This window comes from Zonotrichia leucophrys, chromosome 10 (assembly GCF_028769735.1).
Source record: "Zonotrichia leucophrys gambelii isolate GWCS_2022_RI chromosome 10, RI_Zleu_2.0, whole genome shotgun sequence".
Taxonomy (NCBI): Eukaryota; Metazoa; Chordata; class Aves; order Passeriformes; family Passerellidae; genus Zonotrichia; species Zonotrichia leucophrys.
The window spans coordinates 2606338-2626358 of record NC_088180.1 but is presented as its reverse complement, the minus strand read 5'-3'; the positions used below and the strand labels follow the sequence as shown (position 1 = coordinate 2626358).

The 20021-nt window shown below is 44.0% G+C and overlaps 1 protein-coding gene across 1 annotated transcript in view; it reads right to left on the bottom strand.

Moving 5' to 3' along the window:
• ARIH1 (ariadne RBR E3 ubiquitin protein ligase 1) overlaps positions 1-20021 on the bottom strand; it is a 51482-nt gene that overhangs the window by 13077 nt on the left and 18384 nt on the right. Inside the window, exons 2-8 of the mRNA XM_064721985.1 lie at positions 16463-16530; positions 11023-11167; positions 6458-6550; positions 6103-6158; positions 3182-3248; positions 2389-2495; positions 855-897 (exon numbers count right to left, since the gene is read on the bottom strand). Of these exons, the coding sequence (XP_064578055.1) occupies positions 855-897; positions 2389-2495; positions 3182-3248; positions 6103-6158; positions 6458-6550; positions 11023-11167; positions 16463-16530 (579 nt within the window). The remainder of the gene's footprint in view (positions 1-854; positions 898-2388; positions 2496-3181; positions 3249-6102; positions 6159-6457; positions 6551-11022; positions 11168-16462; positions 16531-20021) is intronic.

Below are 20021 nucleotides of genomic sequence, written 5' to 3'. Positions count from 1 at the left end.
CCCAGCACAAACACTCCTGCAATGAGTTTGCAGCTCTTCATCAACACAAACTTCATGTTGGACTCTTAAATAATAAGGACATTTTGGCTTTGGGGTGACTAATTGTGGCCTTCCAGTACCAAGAAAGATGGAGAGAGACTGTTTACAAGGGCCTGGAGGGACAGGACACAGGGAATGGCTTCCCACTGCCAGAGGGCAGGGATAGATGGGATATTGGGAAGGAATTGATCCCTGTGAGGGTGAGGAGGCCCTGGCACAGGGTGCCCAGAGCAGCTGTGCCTGCCCCATCCCTGGAAGTGTTCAAGGATGGGGTTTGGAGCACCCTGGGCTAGTGGAAGGTATCCCAGCCCATGGCAGGCTGTGGGAGTAGTTATCTTTAAAGTCCCTTCCAACCCAAACCAGCAAAACCAAATTAGTTCCTCCAGTACAATGGATAATGCCTGACAAAGCACCAAACACCTACAGGAACAACTGCTACAGGAATGCTCCTTGTCCAAAAAGCACCTTCACTCCTCTGCAGGGAGTCCCAGGTCTAACAGCCTCCCCTTCCAGGCAATTCCCACCTGGATGAGGCACTGCTCCCTCACAAGGTCCAGCTGGGAGGCAGCAGTAAAGGCACCCAACAGGATTTCACTGCTGGTTCTCACCCTGTGATTTGAACAGCTGAGCTACTCTGCTCCCTGCTAGGAACAAAAATTGGGCTCAGTAATCCCTGGGGGTCCCTTCCAGCTCAGGATCATCTATGGTTCTATGGACAGCCACAAGAACTTGGGCTTCATTGCTAATTCTTGCACACAAATTTATTTTAAACTTTTTCAAAACACAGATTTGTATAAGAACCTTGATGTGCTCACCTTGCATTTAACAGGATCATGCCAGTTTTCACCACAGTTAAAGCTGTAAGGGAAAGAAGGGGAAAATAAGCAGATTGTACTTGTAATTAAACAGTGTAAGTTTTTTCTGGGTTGTTGAAAGTCAGTCCTAAGGAAACTCAACACATCCCCCTTCAATCCTGAAATCCCTCAAAGGTCACTTCAAAACAGTGACAGAACAAAGGGGAATGGCTTCCCACTGCCAAAGGACAGAGTTAGATGGGATTATTAGGGAGAAATTCTTTACTGTGAGAGTTGTGAGACACAAACTGGTTTCTAGAGAAGTCACCCCATCCCTGGAGTGCCCAAGGCCAGGCTGGACAGGGCTTGGAGCAGCCTGGGACAGTGGAAGGTGTCCCTGCCTATTGTAAATCAAAGGTGACTCCGACGAAGGGGAGAGAGACTGATGCATCTGACTCCACTGATATCAGAAGGGTAATTAATTACTTTATTATACTATACTATATACATTTCATCTGAACTGAATGTGCCCAGCACTCACTCTGCACTGAATCTTGTGACTGTCACCCGACAGTCCCCACACACACACACTTAGCCCTGATAGACCAAGGAAACAAAACATCCTCACTCTGGATAAACAATCTCCATATTGCATTCTGCTTTGGCACAACACAGCCACAGCAAGTGATAAGAATTGTGTTTTCCCTTTCTCTGAGGTTCAGAGAATCTCAGAAATCCTTGGGAAGAATTGTGCCTTGCTTTTCTCTGTGAAGAGAAACATGGCAACACCTGCACATGGCAGAGGGTAGAACTGGACACCTCTGAGGTCCCTGCCAAGCCAAAGCAGCCTCCATGAACACACAGTAACACATTCAGGCACTTCACAGCAAGTGATAAGAATTGTGTTTTCCCTTTCTCTGAGGTTCAGAGAATCTCAGAAATCCTTGGGAAGAATTGTGCCTTGCTTTTCTCTGTGAAGAGAAACATGGCAACACCTGCACATGGCAGGGGTGGAACTGGATCACCTTTAAAGTCCCTGCCAAGGCAAAGCAGCCTCCATGAACACACAGTAACACATTCAGGCACTTCACAGCAAGTGATAAGAATTGTGTTTTCCCTTTCTCTGAGGTTCAGAGAATCTCAGAAATCCTTGGGAAGAATTGTGCCTTGCTTTTCTCTGTGAAGAGAAACATGGCAACACCTGCACATGGCAGGGGGTAGAACTGGACACCTCTGAGGTCCCTGCCAAGCCAAAGCAGCCTCCATGAACACACAGTAACACACTTCAGGCACTTCACAGCAAGTGATAAGAATTGTGTTTTCCCTTTCTCTGAGGTTCAGAGAATCTCAGAGAATCTCTTCCCAAATCCTTGGGAAGAATTGTGCCTTGCTTTTCTCTGTGAAGAGAAACATGGCAACACCTGCACATGGCAGAGGGTAGAACTGGACACCTCTGAGGTCCCTGCCAAGGCAAAGCAGCCTCCATGAACACACAGTAACACATCCAGGCTGTGAGTACAGGCAGAATGAGCAGCTTTTCCTGGCTGCCTCTTACCAGAACTGACGGCCACATTTGCAGCGCACGGGTTTCGCATCCGGGTACTGGACTTTAACGACGTGGTGGCAGTCGGGGGCAGGACACCACTTTAACAGTCGATTACACTGGAACAAAGCACACATCCCACATCACAGGGGAAGCTGGGCTCAAGGACAGCTCCTGCCCTGCTGTTGGGGCTGCAAACAGCTAAGAGATGAAAACCAAACCCACTGCACCCATCACTTCTGGCAAGGACTGAAAGCTTGATCCCGTAACAACTTCTGCCCCGGGCTCTACAGGACAGCTGAAGCCACACAGCTGGAAACTGGGACAGTGCAAACATCCTGCAAAGCACCTTTCTCCAACTTTATCTGGAGCCTAGAAAACTATCAGTGCTTTGCTAAAGCACTTCTGCAGTTTTACTTCAACTGGCAAAATGTTTTAAGGCATGTTGTTGTTTACAGCATTTCCTGCTTTTCAATGTGAAGTATCTCAGGTAACACTCAAGAGCCATAAATATTACATAACTATTATGTAACTACTATAACTACGTAATTCTGCTTCTCAGAACTCAAATATTAAGCAACAGCTCTTACATTCTCTTTAAGTCTTTTGTCCTCAAGTTTTTTTAGTATTTTCCTACAATTATCCCTGTAATGCAAAGGACAATAAAACAACCCCTGCTTTCACACCTGATTAGAGACTATGCAAAAAACCTGCTCTGCAGTTCTAAACAAGCCTCCAGCCTCTGGCTGGCTACACGTGTGAGACAAACCCTACAAGCCATTAAAAAATTCAAATAAAAACTCACCTCTACAAAACTATTGGTTATTAAATGCTGGTACTTTAATTTAACCTTGGAATCTGTGATCAGACGCCTGTGGGAAGGGAAGAAACAGAAAAATTGTAGCAGAAATCTTGGTTTTTTCATATACTGCCATTAAGCAAAGACAGATCTGATTCATCCTTTTACACTTGCAGGTACTTTTTGTACTTACCTGTTCCCTATTTATTTGTTAGATCATTATGAAAACTACATTCATTCTATTGAATATATAAATATATTAGCTTCAGAAACAGAAAGCTTATGCAGTTCCAAAGAACTGAACCTCTTGGTGTGAGGATTTTTATTTAAAAACACTTTCCTGAAGAGCCCAAGAAACAAAGCAAGTAATGTAATCAGTTCATTTACATAAAACAAGCACATTTTGTGGCAAATCCCTTTAAAAAGCTCCAGAACAACTCTTGTGTGGCTAATAACTTTGGGAAGCCTCATGTTAGCTGGGTTTCAGTGGAATGCTACAGCTTCAGCTTAAAAATTAATGGTGTTTTAATCTATCTGCCATAAAAACAAAGCTGACTTGAATTCAGTATCACTTGGGGTGAACACAACATGGACTTTAAACTAATTCCAGTCTGCTTGGAACTGGGAGAGCAGAGGAAAACTCACTGATGGGAACCCTTGACAAGCATGGTGACCACTTTTCTCCTGGGCACACCGTTCCAGCTGGCATTTGCACACTGCCCAGCCTAAATGCATCCAAAATAACTTAATTATGGATTGCTGAGCACTTCTAAAAATGTCTTTTAGCTATAACTGAAGTGTCTTCCCAATATATCTAAATATAAAGCTGCCCTGACACACCCTTTGTGGCACTCCTGGTTTAAATCCTACTGTGGGATACAGCTTTATACAGGCCATACCATGGGTAAATATTGGAATTAATGGATTTTCCTTTCCAGCTGCAGCCAAAACTAAGGGTATTCCTGCATGTTATCCTTACACCACTCCCTGAGGAGCAATGTGTGCCCATGGGATGTGCACAAATCCCAGCTCTGGGCAGCTGGGGAGCTCCTCTCCCAAGCACATGCTGGTTATTACATAAATCACAGCACGTGGCAGCTCAATTCCCAGGGCTAAAATAAAACAAATCAGCTGACAAAGCATCTCCTGCAATTCTGGAGTCAAACTTACTGAAGAAGGAGAAAACAATTTGAATTTGGTATTAATTAGAAATCTCTTTTTTTACCCCATACCTGGGCTTCAAGACATACTAAATATCACCTTGAAAATGTGCTGTATTATAACAATATATCACGTTCTGAAATTTAAATTAATAGTCATGCCATGACTAACCAGAGCACATAATCCACTGTTTTTTTGCTTATCAATCTGCTTTGATTGCCCCAATCAACATCACCAGGTCAAGATTTCAAGAATTTTGCTTTGAATGTTACTGTCTTTTGGCAAATCATAAATGAAACTAGACAAATTAAGAGGTGAAACCCATGCCCAAAATCCATAAATCATATTAATTTTGTGTTCTTATCACTTGGAAACAGAGCTGGAGACTTTGTAAACAGGAAAGGACCTAAAAAGTAATAATTAACAACACAGGAGTGAGTACAGGTTCCAGTTGAGATAATTTACATTTTTTGACATATATATTGACATATCCTAAGATTGCCACAGTTGTTTTGTTGGCTTTTAAAGGAAAGAGTTTTTTCAAAAAATGCACCTTCCTCCCCACAGAAATGCATGTAAGACCAGGGAAAGGTGGATTTTGACCTCTAGTTTCTAGTTTTACTCAGACAAATGGGACCACTGCCCTATCCCAGGCCTCCTCCCTGCTCTCTCCAGCCAAGGGCAATCCCAAGCACTGCCCTCCTTTCCTTGCTGCTGCCACCCCCAATGCTTTCAGCTACTCCATTTCACATGCACTCTTTCAACAGCTCATTCCAACTGCAGCAATCAAGAAAACACTCCAAAAAGTCCTGCTGAGAGCGTTTGACTCCACAAATTGAAGTTCAACCTCTGGTAAACAAAAATCTCAATCAAGTTACTCAAGACATGCCAACTTCAGCTCAGTTTCCACCCACTAGGCTCTACAAACCACCCCTCAACAGGGCAGGAAAGCATTTCAGCCACTTCCACTTCCATCCAGCCTACACTCCATGAGTAACCAAGAGCCAAAATTGGGAAAATCGTTACTCTGAAAGCAGCTGATAATAAAAAACACCAAATTAATATCAATGAGTGAGTCAGGCTTCAGGAAGGAAAGAATAAGGTAACAGAATAAGCCTCTACTGAGATGTTTTAGCAAGAAGAATTAAAATGAACTTGAACAAAGCTCAACATTATGAAGGATATTGCTCATGCAACAACTTCCCTCAGTATAAAAGAGAAGGAAGCTCATGGAGTTCACTGCTCCACCATGAACTGTATCAGTCATTCTGCAGCTGGACAACTTCATAATTCCAAGGATACAGCATGACACACCACCTTAATCAAATCTTGTGTTTGAGGGTCAACTGCCTCCTATCAGAGGGCAAAAAACACATCCTGCATCAGCCCTTAGGACTCCTGTCCCCTGACTCACCTCTTAACCACAGCTATAGGGCTTGGGCAACCAGTGGGTTGACCTGGGTAGAAGTCCCAAATTCCTACCTAAATCAAAGGAAACAAAGTGCACAAAGCAGTAAAACAGGGTTTGGAAACCCTGGTGTCACACTGACCAAACTGGTCAGGGAGTGTTTCCTCCCAGTGCCATCACATGGGGTTTTCACACCTCAACAGGAAGTTCAGAGACATTCTGGAATCAAAGCAGACACTTCAAGGCAGTTCCTCTGCTGCCTGCAAGCCTCTGTGCAGTATGTTAGTTTATTTGAATAGATCTGAATAGCACATGAGTAACACAAAGGAAAGAGAGCAAAGCCATGAGAATTACTTACATAACTGTATTGTCGTCCACTAAGATATCACAGCCATGGGCAGGGCATGAAATGGTCTGAAAAGCACAAAAAGGTCAGAGGAGGAACAGTGGTTATCCTGGTTCTGCATCACAAGGAATTCCAAGGCACCAGACTTCACCACAATCCACAGGGAAAGGAGTGCCACTGGTTCCTCCTTCCCCAGCCCAAAAACCTGCACCAACCCCACTGAATTCTCTCCAGATTCACCTCAGCAGAGCCTGTAGCCCCCAAACCTTTGGGGTTTGGGTTTTCTCTCTTACCAGAGAGACTCTCCCCCCTCTCTCCAACACACAGGATTTCCAGAAATAAGCCATGAGGTGAGTTGAGTTTTTACCTGTCCCATGCCTTCCTCCATTATTTTGGTAGTTAAATATTCACTCCAGCACTGCATACAGAATTTGTGTCCACACTCTAGGCCAGTGAAATACTGCAATGACAAAGAACACAAGACATGGCCTGATTTTATCCCATGGATTGACTCAATAATTTCCCCCTCTTGGTGCTGTGCAGTTCATCCATCCCAACCCTCATTCCTCACACCAAAGCTGAGACACTGCTATTCTCTTTGCATCATCACCCCTACAGAACACTGCCAAGGCAGCCTTAGTCACTCTTCCAAAGCCAGGCTTTAATCCCCAAGCCCAGCAGCAAGGACAGGTGTGGCCCATGTTTCCATCCTGCCCATTTCCATTTATCCTTGCTTTTGGTGTGTATATGGAGCACACTCCCATTTTGCGTTGGAAATCAGTCAAATAAATGCAGCAGCAAACAGGTGACAGTGACAAGGATACAGACTCTTCATTCCTCCTATTTCTTCCCCTTGGCACATGTGGGTGCTGCCCAAAAGTCCCAGACCTCCCCAGGGAAGTTCTCCCTGAAACTCAGATGCTCATCAGATGAGGACACTCATGATCCTAATTGGCAGGTGTAAATTGATAAACAGAATTCAATAATGAGCTGCTGTCACAGACAGCAACAGGGACAACTCCATCCTTGTCTGCATCATCTGCACAGAGCTGGCAAGATATCATCTGGGGCTGAGTGGTTACACAAGGGGTGGAGAAGTAAACACTGCTGAGGAAAGAGTGGAACTGAAGTACTTTGCTCTGGTCAGCTGAAAGTTATTTTATACTCAAAGTCAGCACCAAGAAAAACTGTATTTAAAACACTTCATTTGTACCACTATTGAGGTAATATTTGCTGGCTCAGCTTTTCAAACCAACTCCTCAGCTAGTGAGATAAAACCAGAACTCCACCCTCAGACACCATCAAACCATGAAAACTGCACAGAGGAAAGAACCTGAAGTGCTCTGTGGAACAGCCCAAAACAGCAGCAGGATGGTGGTGATTGAGGAAAGGAGAATCCACTTGAGGCAAATGCTCTTTCCAAGCATTCTCAGACACCACAGATCCATTGTGTCCATCCACAGAGGTGCAGCAGCTGTGCTGTGCCATCTCTGGATGCTCTGGCATTGCCCTTTGCCAGGGCTGGCACTGCTCTGACACTCCTGCCACCAGCACAGGCTGCAGTGTGAGCACCAACACGGCTCAGTCTGACCTGACTGGGTCTGGAAACTTGCTTCTGACTTGCCTCCAGGTAAAAACAGAAACATCCACCCCAAAAAAAACAACAAATACCAGAGAGGAGGCTGACAGCTATGTGGTGCCAGGTACACTGGCTGCAAGAGTGCAAAGACACCTTCCCATTTCTGAGCCAGCTAACAAGGTGCATGATGCTCCACAGATGCTGCTGTGGCTCCTGGAGATGCAGAGTTAGAGGAAAAACACTTCAACATCTGGAACTTTTGGGGTGCCACAGCATGAAACCATCCCAAAGACTGCACTGGCTTCTCCACACGTGATGGGAAGCAGGGACAGACAAGGGAATCATCTCTTACTGAATTCAACACTCCTGCAGCAGGCACACATGAGGAAGCAGCACAGAACACATCTTCATGTGAGACCTGCTTTGGTTATTTCAGGCAGGGAAATGCTTTGCTGAATGCCCACAGAAAGGCAGCCACCAGCACCACACTTCCTCCCAGGCTGCAAGGAATGCAGAGAATCTCTCAGCTCTTTTCTTTACTTTGAGGGAGTTCCCAATTATTTTTGGCTCAGCTGACAGCAGATGTCAAGGGAGCAAATAAAAAGGCCAACATAAAACCACCAAGGATGGGGGGAGCAGTGATTCCTCATTAGCCCAGGGGACAGCTCTGCTGTCACCACATCTGAGCTCAACATCTGCAGCCTGGACAAGCAGGATGTTCCCAAAAACACCCCCAGCCCACTCTCCTGAGGCTGAGGGGCAGGAGAGGAGAAAGGCAAAGCCATGACCCTCCCAGTTCCTGTCTTCCCAATAGAAGTGTCACCCAAAAGAACTGCTGGGACCTGACAGGGCTTGACAGGGACACAGAGCAGGTGAAACATTTCCCTTTAATCCTCAAGCTTGCAGGATGAGAGCTTCAAATGCTTTGTTGGGCAGGTGTTTCCCAAAACCTCAAACCACAGCTCTGTGGAGGTGACTGAAGAGCTACAAAGGCTTTGAAGATGGGAGAGAGGGAATTTCAAGACTGACATTCCTGCAACATTTGTACACTGTAAAACTTCTTAACACCTCCAAACTCTCAGCTTTCCATAGGCTGAAAGGGGCTCTCAGTGCAAACCCACCCCAGCTTTCACATGGAAAAATAATTAGCTAATTATTGCAAGAGGATTTTCAAAGCTGAGATTTTAGGTTAGGCATTGAACAAAAATAATCCTAGAATTTATAATTCACATCGACTAAAACAAATTTCAAAACAGGTTTCAATCACCTTAGACAGAGACACTACAGCCTTTTACAGAAGAAATAATAAATATTAGTTTTCCTACAGGCTCCAGCTTTTCTGTAGGGCAAAGAAACAGAGTCCCCTCTGATGTCCTTTAACACCAGCAACAGAGAGAGCCCTGCTCACCTGCAACATCTCTCTGCTCCAGCTAAAAATCTGCTCTTCTAACAGCTGGGCCACTGCTATTTGAGCTACAAAATCAAGAAGTGTTAGCATGTGTTGTGCTGTTCTTCCCAGTTCCAAAGCTCTAGACAATGCTGGGGTGTGGTTTTAGAGGTGCAGGGTAGGATTCCATGATCCTTGTGGGCCTGTCCCATGATTGTGTGATTCTGCTTCCCAGGCAGCACAGCCAGAGGACAGGGCTGTCACTTGTAGGTTGTACCCCCATCTAGCACAGCAACTACATTAAAATGGAGAGAACAATATATTAGAATATATTGCCTTTCTTTTCCAAAGCACCTCATCACACAGAGCAGGGATTTGCCTGCCCAGCTACTCTTCACAAGAAGAAGTCAGGGCACACGAGGCTGAAGAGGAGACACATGAAGCCTTGTGGCTCCTGGCTGAGGAGCAACAGGGACCTCAATGCTGAGAATGAGAGGCTGAAGCTGGGCTTGGCTCAGCTCTGTCCACTCCAGGGAAGAATACCCAGAGCCAGGGAGAGGCCACAGCCAGGGAACTTCACCCCAGTACTCCTGAACCCCAAAGCTCATCGTGGTTCCTTGTGAAAACACAGCCAGAGCAAGAGCAAAGCCTTATGGCAGGCCTGGAAAGGCCCAGCACTTGTTTTAGGGTGCTCTGGAGGGGCAGCTCCCTCACAAAGAACAGGATCCAATAAAAGAATTCCTTCCTATCAGCACTTTGCCTTTTGTTGAACTCTCCAATCTGAGCTTTTCCACTCAACTCCTTTTCTCCCAGGTCTCCCAACAGTATGTCCTGCCCCTGGGAGCCCCAGCAGAGCCTGGACCTCTTAGCAATGTATGGGAATGCCTCAGTTTGGTCAACAGGGACAAAAAAATGTCACACTATGACCCAGAGCATTGATGCAGAGCCCCAGCAAGCACTGAGTAACTCTGACCAAAAGAGTACTGTCCAATATAATAAAGATCCAAAGACATCTACATTTTTACTTCTACTACATTTTTCTAGACCTCCCTTGTTTGACTATTTTGCTTTTAAAAGCTGTTTCCTACCACGTCTTTCTATTTAAGTAAATCCCTCTGCCCATCATGCTTTTCACAGGTTTGAATTTCACACATCCTTTATCTGTACATCTCACTTGGTATCAGACCCTTGCAAACATCACCTGCTTGCTTTTTCCTGAACTTTACCACACCACTGCCCAAGCCCCAACACCCTCAGAGGTGCTGTGCAGGAAAATGTGAAGTTTCAGGTTGGAAATTTGGGGAGTTGCTGTTCAGGTAGTGTTGGAACCCTGGATGCTGAGAATTTTAAACTTTCTGTGTTGAAAGGCACAGACTTGCAAGAGAACACTACATTTAACCTGAGGCTGTAGAGAACAGTTCCAAAATTGACTGATAGCACTGGGATTATGGGTGTGTAGTTGGTTAAAAGTGTAATATCACAGGGTGGAAAACTTAGGGTTTGGGGTTTTAGAATACAGAAATAAATATGAAATTTATATGAATAAATATGAATTTATATGAAATGTTTATTTCATATAAATATATATGAAATAAATAAAGATGGAGGTTTTAGGGAAAACACAGGCTGTTCTTCTTTACCTTCTTCATGGGTTTGGGTGATGTTTTGTAATTGGACAGAAAAGTAAGCACTGAGGGTTTCCAGGGATCAGTTATTGGGTTAAAAGGGAAAATAATCTAGGTGTCAGTTCTTAATTGGATAGTTCAGTCTTAAAAGACCTTGTACCAAGAGATTGTTGGCCATTTTGTGCCTTGCTAATGAAACACTGCTGAACTCATGGCTGTGAGGCTGCTTCACTGATAAGAAATAACAAACACATGAGTCCAAACATGAACTACCATCTCAATCTACCACCAAACCTCAATCCCAACCTCAAGAAACAGACAGGCAGCAGCAGGGTACTCACGGAGTTTGGGTAGTTCAGATAGCAGATCTGACAGGACATGTCCTGGGCTGATGATCTGGTGTTCATCTGGCGCGTTCGCGACTTTTTACTTGGATTAATTACGTGACACTCTGCAAAGAGCTTCTCCAAGTTGCCATCAAAGTACCTGCACAACACAGAAGGAAAATTTAACCACCTTCTAAATCAGATTTCTGTTCTATGTAGCAGTTAAGTGTACAAAGATGCTTTTTGTATTTCAAAACTCATACACCCACTACTTCCAACAAACCCTTCTCTAACACAACACAGAGGTGGATATTAGACAACTGCAGAATTTCAGAGACTCTCCCTTGAATTAAACACTCCTGAAATTCAGCCACATTCAATTCTTCTGCTGCATTTCAAGTAATTTGTGACTCTCCCAATTGCTTGGCGTTAGAATTCCAGGACAGCAAACTAGAGCAAGAACATGAGTTCACAGTTCAGGCATTGGAACACCTTCCTAAAACACAAGTTTGATGCCTTCAAGCTCAATTCTTCTCAACTGAAGTCTTCCATTTTTCCTAATATTCTTATCATTAGTTGTTTGAGCATCTTTTCTCTTCAATCAACCTGAGGTAATTTAACAAGCTCCTAAAAAATACAATTCCAGATTTACACTGCTTCCAAAGATCAGGGACCTATTGGAAAGGAAGATGCAAAATTGCTTTTGGGAGGTGAAAAAAGATCACTTCCTTTCTGTTCCCTATTCCCTTAAGGGAAACAATATTGGTTTGCTTTAAAGGCTTGTAAAAAGCTGCTCTTTGGAGAGGAGGACCAAACTGGAGAGAATCATTATCAGGAAGCTCAGCCTCTTCCCAGAATCCTTCCCACACCTCTCTCCAGCCTGCAGCAGCTGCAAAGAACTAATTACCCCAGCCAATTAACAGCCCCATCACATGCACACATCCCCAGCCAAACCCACTAAGTCATTGCCCAGCTCCATTACAGCTCTCCCTACCAACAAGGCTTGATTTATCATTGAAAAAACATCAATTTTCCTGCTGTTTCATAAGTTTCTCAATGCAGTTCATGTATTTTAGATCTTATATTTCAAGACACTGGAATCTGGATGGAAGTGGTGAATTCTGGCATCACAGTATCCACGAGGCTTTGCCATTGGTTTTCAATGTTAGCTCAGGATTTTACTCAACCAAGTTCTTTTGTTTGCTTAGAGGATTATATTTAGAAATTTGCATGTTGTATTTAAATCTAAATATAAAATCTAAATATATATTTAGATCTAAATATATAAAAATTTCAATTTAAAAAATCTAAATATATCAAATTATATATTTAGAAAATTTTAGCGAGTGAATTCAGTGCAATCCCATTACAGGCAGTATTTGTTTATTAAGAACCATGGACAAATATTAAGTCCACAAAAGTTTTCCAGCCTTCCAACTGCTCTTAGAGGCAGCAGGAGCAGCACAGGACATGCTCTGAGGAGAGCAGACACACAGCTGGGTCAGAAGCTTGCAAGGAAAATAGTTTTGTATACAAATGCTATGATGCAACTTGAACCCTGATACTCATGACCAGCTAAATGCTTATGGAAATACCAGAGCTTTTTGTAGTGTGGGCTGGTTTTAAGGGTGAATATCCATGTCAGGAACTTGACTTTGTTCACCTGGAATTTCCTATCCCCTTTAAATACCTATGGATAGTATTCCTGCTTCTCCATGCTGTTTTCTTTTTGTGCATTTTCTTTCTGAGTAAGTAATTTCCACATTTATTTTTAGGTATGTCTCTCAGACTCATACTCATGCAGCCATTGGGCCATAAGAATTCCAGAAAATGCAGAGGAAAAACTGCATTTTTAGAGAGTGGATCTCCCTGAAAACATACTTCTAATGGATATTCCAAAGTCCAACAGCTCTCTAACTGCTGTTACAACTCAAATAATTCTGATTTCTCCTCAAATACTCTCTATTAAAGGGTTGGTTCTTGGTAGCTCCATCCTTATTTTCATCCTAGGGAGGAGCACAGCACTTCCAACAGCCCTTTAAATCCTGTGCCCTCCTTTCCCTTCACAATGCAGATACTGAGTAATTCCAGCTCTTCTGGTGCACGAGAATTTCCTCTATTAATTCTCTGAAGTTCATCTGCTCCATCACAAAGTCGGGGTTTTTTCTGCTGTTTTAAAATAAATGGACAAACCAGTGTTTGTCCATTATTTTTAAGTATTTCTACTTACCAAGACCAAACCTATAACAACACCAAGGCTTTTTGGCAGAGGGATCAAGCTGTCAGCCCCTTTATCTCCTCAAAACTCCCTCCTGCTGTTTGTAACTGCCTAATCGCCATTTTCCAGACATAATCAAATCCTACCCATGGGAGTATCAAAGATAAAAAGCCTTTTCACTGAAAAAAAAAATTGCTTCTAGTACACACTTTGGGATATTTACTTCCATGGAAGAGCATTTTGTGAGTGTCAGTGCATCAAAACACTCCCAATAAAAGATATCTCCACATCAAAACTCCTGCCATGCACCATTTTTCACCTGTCCAGCCTCTGCTGAAGAGTGGAAAGTATTTATTTGTTCCAAGGAAAGCAGGCAGCAGGTTCTGGAGAAGAGGCAATCTGGGCATTCCTGACATCCCTCCTGCACTCAGAGCAAACAGGGACATGTGGCCACCAAGATAAGCAGCTCCAAGGGACTGCTCTATCTCTGGCTGTGCCTCCAGGGATTAAATCAGGCCTTGGGGACATGCTCAGACACTTTTCTCTTAACAAAATGACCAGAGGAAGGCACATAAAGCAGGAAAAGCTGCATTTTAACCTCTTCATCACACAGAGGTGCCTCCCCAAACTCCCCTCAGGAGAGGACACCATCAGCCTTAGCAAAATTGGAAGGTAATAATAATTAAAGCATTTTCTTCACTTGGTTCTGAGGTGATGTGGTCATTGTGCACCTGGTGCTCTCCTATCTCTATGAATCCAGCTTGCAAGACCCAGGAAAACAATATTTGACATCTTTATTCTCCTTAATGCAGCATATCAGAGGCTGAACCAGTATCTCCTCCACTCATCACTTCCATCCTACAAACAAATCCACCCCAAACCCCCAATTTTGCTTTTGCACACAAACAATTAAAGTTTCACCAGTGGGACAGGGCAGGTTTTTAATTGTGGCTGTTATTACTCTACTGTAAGTGGAATAAATATCTGTAGCACATCTGCCCTCTGAACACCACTGTGTAATTATTCCATGACAAAGCTGGCACAGACAGCAACAACCTGCTCATTAAAAACAGGCATAACAAGGCTAAAAAAAAAAGTGGGAAAACAGAGAAATTTTCATGTCACAAGCTCAGACCTCCCCACTTATCAAAAAAAAAAGAGGAGCCACTTGGTTGAAGTGCTTTCCTCCAGGCCAGGGCTGATAAGGCTGCTGGGAGCTGGTGCTGACTCACCATGAGCTAAGAGAAAACAGGCACTAATTAGGAACTGCAAATACACCATCAAACAACAGCAACTTCCAAGCAAAATGTGTATTTTGGGGTGGTTTTATCCCCATAATCCTCACCTATCACCACAGCAATGACCAAACCCTCTTGAACAGCAAGAGCTTGTTCTCAGCCTCCTACCCAGCTTCCTTCTCCTGCTTTAACACAGCTCAGCACTCCAGAAGATTTCATGGAAGTTTTTTGGTGCAGAAGGCAGCACCAGGCACTGCAAAGATCTTGTTTTAGTGTTTTTCTAATACAACAGGGCATCAATAAGCACCAAAACTGGGAGCAGTGTGCAACAGGTGTGCCTAAGCAAGTCGTGTATTCTATTACTCACAGGAGTAATCCTGCTGAGGTAAGTATTTTAATGAATATGTTTACCTGTGCATTTGTAAATATAACATGTACTTAAACTGGAAAAGCCTTAACAATAATACCTCACATTGACCTGGTTAGCATCTCCCTTGAGGAAAAAAAAAAACAACAAAACAAAACAAAAAAAAAACACAGCCCAACTTTTTATTTTTAAATTGATGGCAGTCCTAAACAAGCTTTCAACAAAAAGGGACAAAACCTACTGCACAAAGGGATGGGTTTTCAGTGCACTTGTGTAGAGGTATCTCCCAGCCAAGGAGAGTGAACTTTACCCCAACTAAGAGAACCAGCCCAAGAAACTCAAATATCAAGTGTTGCAAAGCAGGTATTAAATCAATTCTTAACAGTTGTAGTTAAATAGTGGATATATTTGTAACACAAAGCTTTCAGACTTCCAACATTTATTAAAAGAGGTCAATCTCAGGAAAATAAGGACTAGAAAGCTGTAAAAAATACAATCACTTTAGAAAAAAAAATCTAGGTTAAACAAAACATAGCTTATACCTGAGCACCATCACTAACCAAAAATATTACACAAAGGGCACTAAAGATGTCCTAAATCCATTAGCCAAGGATAGCACAAATATTTATACTCCAAAATAATTACTGACAGTGTGAAAACCTTTGCTCCTCTTGCCCTGGGTGAGAGAGTACCAAACTAGCCCAGGGTCAGTGAAGGGACATTTATCAACTCACAGGAGCACCAATAACTGCTCTGGTTTACCAAGCACATCTCATTTTCCCATAGCCTGATTATCAGGTAAAGGAAATGGTAATTAAGGGAAAAATCAACTAATGATCCTACCAGGCCCTCCACACCCACCCATTGGTCACTTCACACCAAGAAAGACCAGCACAACCAGCAGGTCCCTGCACAGCTTTTACTGCTCCTTTAGGTCCAGATTCATTCTCCTCCCAGTTTCTAAATGAATTTAAATTCTCCAGCTCCCTCAACTTTCTTCAACACCAACACTGGCATTGGAATGAAGCAAATGCAGCTGGATTTGGGCTCCACAGTATAACAACAAACTGAGAAGTACCTTTATCAAGCAACATTCCAAGAGCTGGGAATCCAAGATGGGAAATAACCACAAAACACTCTGCTCTGAGGGGGAGGCAGGGAGAGGCAAAATTGAAGCCTTTATTTACACACCCTAAAGAAAACCTGGAGCTGTGGAGATGAAGACAAGGCAGGACCATTATCAGGCAGGAACAATTTAGCCTTGGCCAGAGCAGCAAATCAACATGTCAGGAATACACATGCCAGCATGACAGGCATGAGCAGCTAAACCCAAATCCAAAACAGTTGCTAGATAACAAGAACCTGTTCCTGCTTGCTTTTTTCCAAAGCCTGCCCAAAGCCTGTACATGTTCAAACTGGAAATCCTTCTTTCCAATGGGCAACATAACTTCCACAACTTTAAATCTAACCAGGCATCAATAATATTACAACAATGAGTCACCAGTCACCCTTAGCTGGGAAAGGGGGAACATTTAGAGCTTACACAAAAGATTCTCCTGCCACACACTGTGCATTCATCCATCCTCACTTGATCCAGGAACAAACATTTTTTCCAGCTCTGCAGCTGCTTACCTCTCCATCAGCTTCTCCTTATCCCAGTTGAAATGGCTAAGCAGTATTCGAGTGATGGTCGCCGGGTTCTGGAGAAAGAAGAGAAAAACAATCAATAATTGAGTGACCAAGCCAGGGTGAGAACATCAGGCAAAGGGAAAATCAGGGTGTTTGATAACATCATCTGTTCAGACAATACAGGTTTATTGGCACGGACTGGGAAATAGCTGGACTTGACAAATTTTAAAGGAAAAAAAAACCCCAACGCTATAAATCCAAGCACCTGAATAAAATGAGAATTTGGTTGGAGATTTAAGGACCAGACTAATTACACCTACCACAGTCCAACATCCCCACATCCAGCATGCCCACACAATGCAATTCCAGGATGGCTGTAAAATGCAGGAAGGGCTGATTTCTACCCATCCCATCCATTTTTGCCACAATCTCCACACTACTTGCAGAGCAAGAATAATCCAGCCCTGACCATCAAAACACTTGGGCTGAAAAGTGTCCTAGAACAGTGTAAGAAGTCCCTGGAAAACCTCTCAGAAGTTTCTGAAGCACCATCAAATCCAGAAAAAAAATTCAGGGCAGCTAAGGAAAGAAAGCTAAGGAAAGAAATACAGTCTAGAAAGGTCAGCAGGAAGGTGGAACATAAGAGCTGATTTTCACTCATGTACAAGTTTTTATTCCAACTAAATCTGAACCATCAGCCAAGAGTTTGATTATATGAGAAACCCACCAGACCATATGGCTTCTGTTACACCCCAGAACCACATTTTAGCTCTCCAAATCCACTCCCTGGGCTCAGTTTTAGGACCATTTACATGCAAAGGAGACAAGAGCAGGGCCCTGAGAGCGGCTGCGTGTACTTTGCCATTTGACACCAAAATGGAAGTTTGCCTCGGGGCCAACGTTCAATGGACGCTCTGAAGCTGTTGAAAAGTAGGACATAAACCAGCAATGTGATTTCCTGAGCCCTGCAGCCACAGCCACAACCTGATGCTGCCAAAAGCCAGTGCTGTCACCCACAGCAGAGATCCCACCCCACCCCTGCATCTCCTGCCCTCATCAGCCCACACCACCACAGCCATTTTATGCTGCAAATAATGACTCAGAAACTCATCTTCTCTTTTCCTTTAGGTTGGTTTTTTTTCATGGAATCAGTTCTCCAATCTATTTGATTGCCTGACCACACAAACAGCTGCATTAGCACAAGGGGAAAGCAGGACAGCCTCTTTCACCAGCACCAACAAAACCTTCACCGAAATAAAGCCCTCGGGTGACAGTGTAATAAGCACAAAGAACAAGTCTTGTGGTTTATACTATAAAAAGTGACACTCCTCTCCTTCTACAGTGTGTTCTGACTCTTATTAATGCCAGCACAGATTGTTTAAGGCCAAACTAAGAATTTTTCTCCAGCTTAAAAAGCCCATGTGAAGCAAAGCAGCTACAGAAAGGTTTGAGCAGATCCCTGAGGGAACAGCTGGGACAGCAGATCCAGTGTGGGGCAGGAGATAGCAGAAATGGGTCCTGCATGGTTGTGGGATCTCAGCAGCTCAGGACTGAGGTGCCGAGTCACCGAGACCACCCTTGGGGGGCTCGGGAGTCCTGGAATGTTGCCAGCAGTGTCTGGGGGCTGGACTTTGATCCTACACAGGAGACGACACCTGTATGAGGATAGGAGGGTTTCACCGGGGTGAATGGTGAAGGGATGAGTTAATTAGAGAGGGAAACACAGGGTTTAGGATTTCTGTACAGGGGGGTTTAGAGAAGTAAGATGGAGGAATTGGGGCATGTCCTGTCCTACTTCTTCTTCTTCTCCTCCATCTTCTGTGGTGATGGTGGCACTTTGGGATTGGTCATTACTAAAAGTGCACCGGGCAATAAGGGTGAAAGGTATTGGGGAAAAATGATAAATATTGTACACGTAACTTTGGGTATAAAGATAGGTGACCGCCTGGAGGGCAGGGAGTGTGCTCATGGCTGGCTGCTGAGCAGAGCTCTGTCGGGCCGAGAGAAAATCTTTTAGATAAACAATTAATAAACACCGAGACCGAGAAAAGAACTGAAGCCTCTTCTCGTCCTTTGAAACGCGGCTGCCCCAAGGCCACCCCGGGCCTTTCCAGGCCCTCCAAACAGCCGAAAACCGGACACATGGTGACAGTGTGGGTCTGGCCCGTATCTGCAGCTGTCCCCAGGTGACAGAGACCCAAGCTCTCCCCTGCAGCAGCACCAGGTGCCTGGGTCACAACCACACGGTACCAGCCCTCCAAGAGCACCCCTCCCTCATCCAGCCCTGCAAGGGCAGCAAGCAGCTCAACCCTTTCAACTCAGCCCTGCCAATAAAAAGCTCTATGGGAATTTAAGGGTCTCCATCCAGCAGCCTCTTGTGGGGTTTAGTTTCTGATCTTTCCAGGTTATTTTGTATTTGGATCTCCACAACAACCTTTTCTGTAACTCTGGTTGTACTATGTAGGAGTACTTTAAAGGAGTTCTTAAAAGCTCACTTAGACACAATTCCTGGAGCAATTTAATCAAAGATAAAAATATACTTTAGTAAATAAACCTATCTTATCTCTAGATTATCTTGGTTATGATACCAGCCCCTGTAGTTCTCCAGTTATTAATTTCACATAGCAAAGCACACAGCCCTTCAACATAAGGAGTCTTCACTCAGCCCAGAAATCTGCCAGATGTACAGAGAAACACAATTTTCTCCATTTCTCAAGCAAAGGCATTGCGACAGCTTTAATTAAAATCAGCCCAAAGTCTTGTCCTATCTTCTCCCACAGCAGCCCACTTGGCCACTTATTAAGGCTTCTGGGAATACCTGTTAATCACTTAATAGGCTAAGGGGCAGCTGAGGTAGTGGTCCCTGGCTGACTTTAAAAAGACAGAAGGTTTCCCCTGCACTGAAGGAAAAATTGGGGTTTCTTACCCATGAACTCCAATGGTCTGCAGTGATTATTAAGTCTGATCCATTAAATACCACTCCCCAAAGGAGATGTGGCTGGAAAGGACAAGAGGGTTTCATCTGTGGCTTCTCCATTTTCCCAACACAGGAACTGCAGCTTTCCAAAAGTTTCCCTAGGTCAGAGCCCCCAGGTATCCCAGCACTGAGAGGTCAGGGCACAAAACTGGACATTATTTAGGATTTTACTGTTGACTCTGTGAGCTATCACCTTCTCCTGGCTTGCTGGGCTCCAGCTTCCTCCAGCACCGTTGGTTGAACATTTTAAAAAAGAAAGGAAACGCCAGCAGCATGACAAGCTCCCACCAGAAATAGCTGGGCTGCCTGCTTGCAGTGCCTGCCACATCCCAGATGTAGCATTCAAACCTCCCCTGGCTGCTTCCCAGACACAGAAGGCAGGAATTAACACAGCCCTGCCCTTGCTCATCCCTGAACAGGGATACAATCTGGGCTGGAGGAGCACAGAAGAATGGGAGGAAGGCAACTAAGGGGCAAATCTGAGGAAAATACAAATGCCAAAAGTTCTGACATGAAGGATTGTTCCAGTGTAAGACCAGGCACACCATCATGGAATGCACAGATTTCCCTCACAGTTATTGCAGA